A 4,170-nucleotide genomic window follows, 5' to 3' on the forward strand; every position below is an offset into this window, starting at 1 on the left:
CGTTGCTGCTGCCGCGGGGCTCACCTGGCGCGGGGCCGTCACGGTCAGCGCCGCTGCCCCGGGGAGGCTCAGCCGGGAGCAGGAGGACGGGGTCGGCCGGGGGTGCGCCCCGCACGTCGGCCAGGAGCTGCTCCACGGTGGGCGGCTCGGGGCGGGTGGGCAACACCCGTTTGGCCTTGGAGCTCATGGCGGGGCTCTGAGAGGGAGGGGAGGCTCACAGCCGGGACAGACGGACGCTCACCCCACGGGCAGATGGCTGCCCGCCCTCCCCGGACCCCCAGGAAGACAGACAGACAGACAGACTCTCCCCTCCACGCCTCTGGACGGACAGACCGGCCGACCGACCCTCCCTCAGACGGACAGATCGATCCCTTCCCGGACAGACAGACAGACAGACAGACATACGCAGCCTCAGCACGGTCACTCCTTCCCCGCCCCGGGATCTTTGCCCCACGACAAACAGACAGGCGGACAGACAGAACCTCTCACATCGCCAGTTGAAGGACACGCGTCCCTCCACCCCCCCACACAGACCCCGCTCTCCGGACAGACGGACGGACAGACAGACACACCCCTGACGCCCTCGCTCCTTCAGGACGAAGCCTTCCTCCCCGCTCCGTGGACAGATAGACGGACAGATAGTTCCCCTTCCCTGCCGCCAGACGGACAGATCTCCCCCCGCCCCAGGACAGACGGACAAACCGCCCCTCCCGGCCGCCGTACCGCCGTACCTGCACCGCCCCACGCGCGCCCCTCCTTCGGGCGCGCACCGATGACGTCATCTACGCGCCACCACCCGCGCACGAAAACCACGCCCCCTCTTAAAGGCGCCGCGGCGTCCCGGAGCGCGCGGAGCAGACGGGAATGAATCGGGAACAGTTTTACTTTTGTGGGGGGAGCCGAGCCGAGGACCGGCCCGAGGAGCGGGGAGCGGGGGCCGGGCTCAGACCGGCCTTGTCCCGGTGCCTCATTTGCTTTTCGCTTCCTGTGCCAGCTTCACGGCGGCCCCGGGGGCTGCGGGAAAGAGAGAGCGCCGGGTGAGCGCCGGAGCCCGCAATGAACCCACCGGGACGGGAGAGCGCGGGGCTGCGGGAGCGGGGAGAGCCTGCGCTATAACTGCAGCGGGGGGCCGGGGGCTGCAGCAAAGGGGCCTAAAGAGAGGAGCGGGGCTTTAGGAGCGGGGCTTTAGGAGCGGGGCTTCGGCAGCGGGGCGTGGGCTCCGTGCTGGCTGTGGAAATGCGGCTGTTACGTACGGACACGCTGAGCTGCGGGGCGACCTCGGCAGTCAGCCGGGCTCTGCTGCTGAGCAGAGTGTGCAGAACTGCTCCGGGAGGCGTAGAGAGAAGAGAGACAACGAGAAGGGCTGGGCTGCCATCATGGCAGGGATGGGGCTACGGCCGGGGGGGGGGGACAGGAGGGGCGTGGGGCACTGAGAGCTGCCCAGGCTGGGTGGGGGGGGATGGACCCACATTACCTTCTCTGGTGATGGCAGAGGCTGCATCCAGTACTTTGGTGCTGAGGTCGCCGAGCACCGAATCCACAGCACGGTGATGCTTGAGGAAGCAGGGCCGGATGACGTTGTGGTAGAGCACTTGTGAGCCATTCCAGGACACCGGGGCCATGCACCACACCAGGAACAGGCACTGTTGGGGGGAGAGGAGCCGCAGAGATGGGTTGGGACAGCAGCGCAGCTGCTGGGGTGCTCCGCTCCCTCCTGCCCAAGGCTGGAGCTCTCTGGAGGCCCCAAAGCTCAATAGATGAACCCAGCCATAAAGAAGAGAGCTCCAGCACCTGCAGCCCCCGTGCCCCCATGAAGGCGTTACCTTCCCAGCATAGTAGAAGGGGAACCAGTAGAGGAAAATGTCAGAGAAGAATTCGGCTATGCTGAAGACGCCGTAAACCACCCAGTATGTGAGCCACGTGGTGTCATCCTCCTTGTTGGAGCTCTCGATGGCTTTAATGCTGTGGGAGGGAAGGGACAGGTCACTGCTTCTGCAGGTTTGTTCCTACAGCAGGCACGGCCTCCCCACATCCCCAGGCCTTGCAGTGAGCCTGCCCCACAGCAGGTCCTGCTGCCCCTCCTGCACTCTGCCCTTCTCACGTTGCCCATCCAGGGCTGCACAGTCAGTACTTACGAGACATACGCAGGGTAGGCAAAGCCGATGAGGTTGCAGACTAATGAGGCACCGTAGCCAAACACCAGGTAGAGCCCCAGGAAGGCCAGGGAACCTGCAGGACAGAACCATGAGCCGGGGATTCCACATGGGGAGCTGTGCAGAGCTGCACTGCACTGCTGGGAAGAAGGGGTGCACACACCAGGCTTTGGTTTGGTCACTGTCCCCTCCCTGGCTTGGACTTTTCCATGGCAAACAGAACACATTCAGAGGGATGGAGGCAGCCCCAGGTGGGAGATGCATGCCTCCCTGCTGCCCTCTGCTCACTACCCTTTGTGTGCTTGTGCTGAGCGTGTTAGGATTCAGCCCTCTGAGAGCCAGCAATCCAGCTTCCCTGTCATTAAATTAAATTGTTAAATTAAAGACAAGGCAAAGCGCCGGCTGTTTGGCACCTCCCCAGTCCCCAGGTGCTGCGGCAGAGGAGCACTTGCTGCCAAACCACCCCTGTGGTGGAGCAGAGCACACAGCCTTTCTGTGCCACCCCAACGGCGTCTCAGCTCCTGCACACCCTGCTTACAGCACTGCCAGCAGCATAAGCGCCTTATCCTACAGCAGGGAAGAAAGCTGGGACTTAGCCTGTCTGTGGCAGTGAATTAAAGGAAAGGGGCACAGAGGACGGCTCATCCCTGCACTGCTCACAGCAGCAACTCAGTGCTGACATGGGCACCTCTGGGCCCGGGGCTTTGTAAGGAGATGGGCGCTGCTCCCAGCTCGTGGGAGCAATCACAGCTTCCCTCAGAGGGAAACAAGCAGGCAGGTTCAGGCAGCTCTGGGTTTCATTCCCTAAAGAGCCTTAGAATGGATTTCACAGGCTAAGTTTAGCCCTCAGAGAAATTTATGTAAGAGCAAAACACAAAGGAGAGGCTCAGCTTGCACAGAGGAGCCTTGTGTGAAGGAGGGCAGGAAGGAGACGCATCCTGGGGTCCTAAACCCGCAATGACACCAATGTGAGCACAGAAGGAGGAAAAATCCAGCGGAGGAAGGGATTCTGTGCACTATGGATCCTGATCGGGCTGGTGGAGGAGCTGCCCACGCTGCCCCAAGGCACCCAACCCCGGAGCCCCATCCCTGCCTCCAGTGTGGGATGGGAGATCACTGAAGATCTTTGCAGCACTGAATGGAGAGCAAGGCTTGGCCACAGAGCTTAGCAAAGAGATTTCCCCAGCCATGAGCACAGGCAGCCTGCAAGTGTGTCACAGAGAGGATGCTGTCCTCCTCTGAGGTGCCCTTTACCTGCCAGAGGATCCAGCTCTGCTGCCCAGAGGCAGCTGCTGGGTCTGTGCTGGTTTAAAAGGTACCGAGCAGCCCCTTCTGGGTCCCAACAGAAATGAGGGACTGCTGCAGAGCAGGGGGAAGGGAGGAAGGAATCCGATACTTGTTGTTGAGCACCAGCTTCACCTTTCCAGACACCGGAGCTGCGCTGCAGGAGCAACGCCGCTGCTCTGTCCCCATCACCCACAGCCCAAAATGCAACCAGAGCCCCAGCAGCAGGCATCTGGCAGCCCAGCACTGCTCCAAACTCGTGTCTGCTTCTGCATGCGTCTCCCAGCGGAGCAGCCAAGCTCTACAGCAGCCACGGGGCCAGGAACCGGGCTGGGAGCACAGCAGGGGAACCCGGCTCCCCCCCAGGAGGTTCCATACGGAAATGTGGAGGCAGATGGCAAGTCATAAACGGGGCCGAGGAACAAACGTGGCCAAGGCTGAGATGACAGCCGCACCGAGGGGTCAAGTGGTGCCAGGATCAGCTCCCTAGGGAGATATCTCTGGTTTCTCATTAATGAACAAACAGCATCTGGTTAACGAGCAGACCTCTGCCCTCCTGCTTAGGGGGCGGTTGGGGGTTGGTCCCACGCCGCAGCTGGGCTTCCCCAGGGCAGGGGAACGTGGGACCGAGCTTGGGGATGGCTGTGAAGCCCACCCAGCGGCGTGTGGGGCTGAGAGGGGCAGGGGGGATGGGGGAGAGGAAGGAGAGTGGGGAAGGGGAGGGGGCTGCCAC

General features: G+C 62.4%; 2 protein-coding genes across 2 annotated transcripts in view; one reads left to right on the plus strand and one right to left on the minus strand.

Annotated features, from left to right (window-relative positions):
- Nucleotides 1–864: 864 nt before the first annotated feature.
- REEP6 (receptor accessory protein 6) lies at nucleotides 865–3,626 on the minus strand. Its single transcript, XM_010725015.3, has 5 exons — nucleotides 3,473–3,626; nucleotides 2,136–2,355; nucleotides 1,824–1,962; nucleotides 1,475–1,643; nucleotides 865–1,014 (listed from the first exon to the last, which is right to left on the minus strand). The coding sequence occupies exons 1-5, from the start codon at nucleotides 3,624–3,626 to the stop codon at nucleotides 968–970; spliced, it is 729 nt and encodes a 242-aa protein (XP_010723317.2). The 3' UTR covers nucleotides 865–967.
- A 193-nt stretch (nucleotides 3,627–3,819) lies between these two features.
- The window catches only part of PCSK4 (proprotein convertase subtilisin/kexin type 4), a 5,407-nt gene continuing 5,056 nt past the window's right edge, over nucleotides 3,820–4,170 (plus strand). The window contains exon 1 of the mRNA XM_019609966.1: nucleotides 3,820–3,834. Coding sequence (XP_019465511.1) covers nucleotides 3,820–3,834 — 15 coding nt within the window. The remainder of the gene's footprint in view (nucleotides 3,835–4,170) is intronic.

The sequence above is a fragment of the Meleagris gallopavo genome, chromosome 30 (genome assembly GCF_000146605.3).
Source record: "Meleagris gallopavo isolate NT-WF06-2002-E0010 breed Aviagen turkey brand Nicholas breeding stock chromosome 30, Turkey_5.1, whole genome shotgun sequence".
NCBI classification, from domain to species: Eukaryota; Metazoa; Chordata; class Aves; order Galliformes; family Phasianidae; genus Meleagris; species Meleagris gallopavo.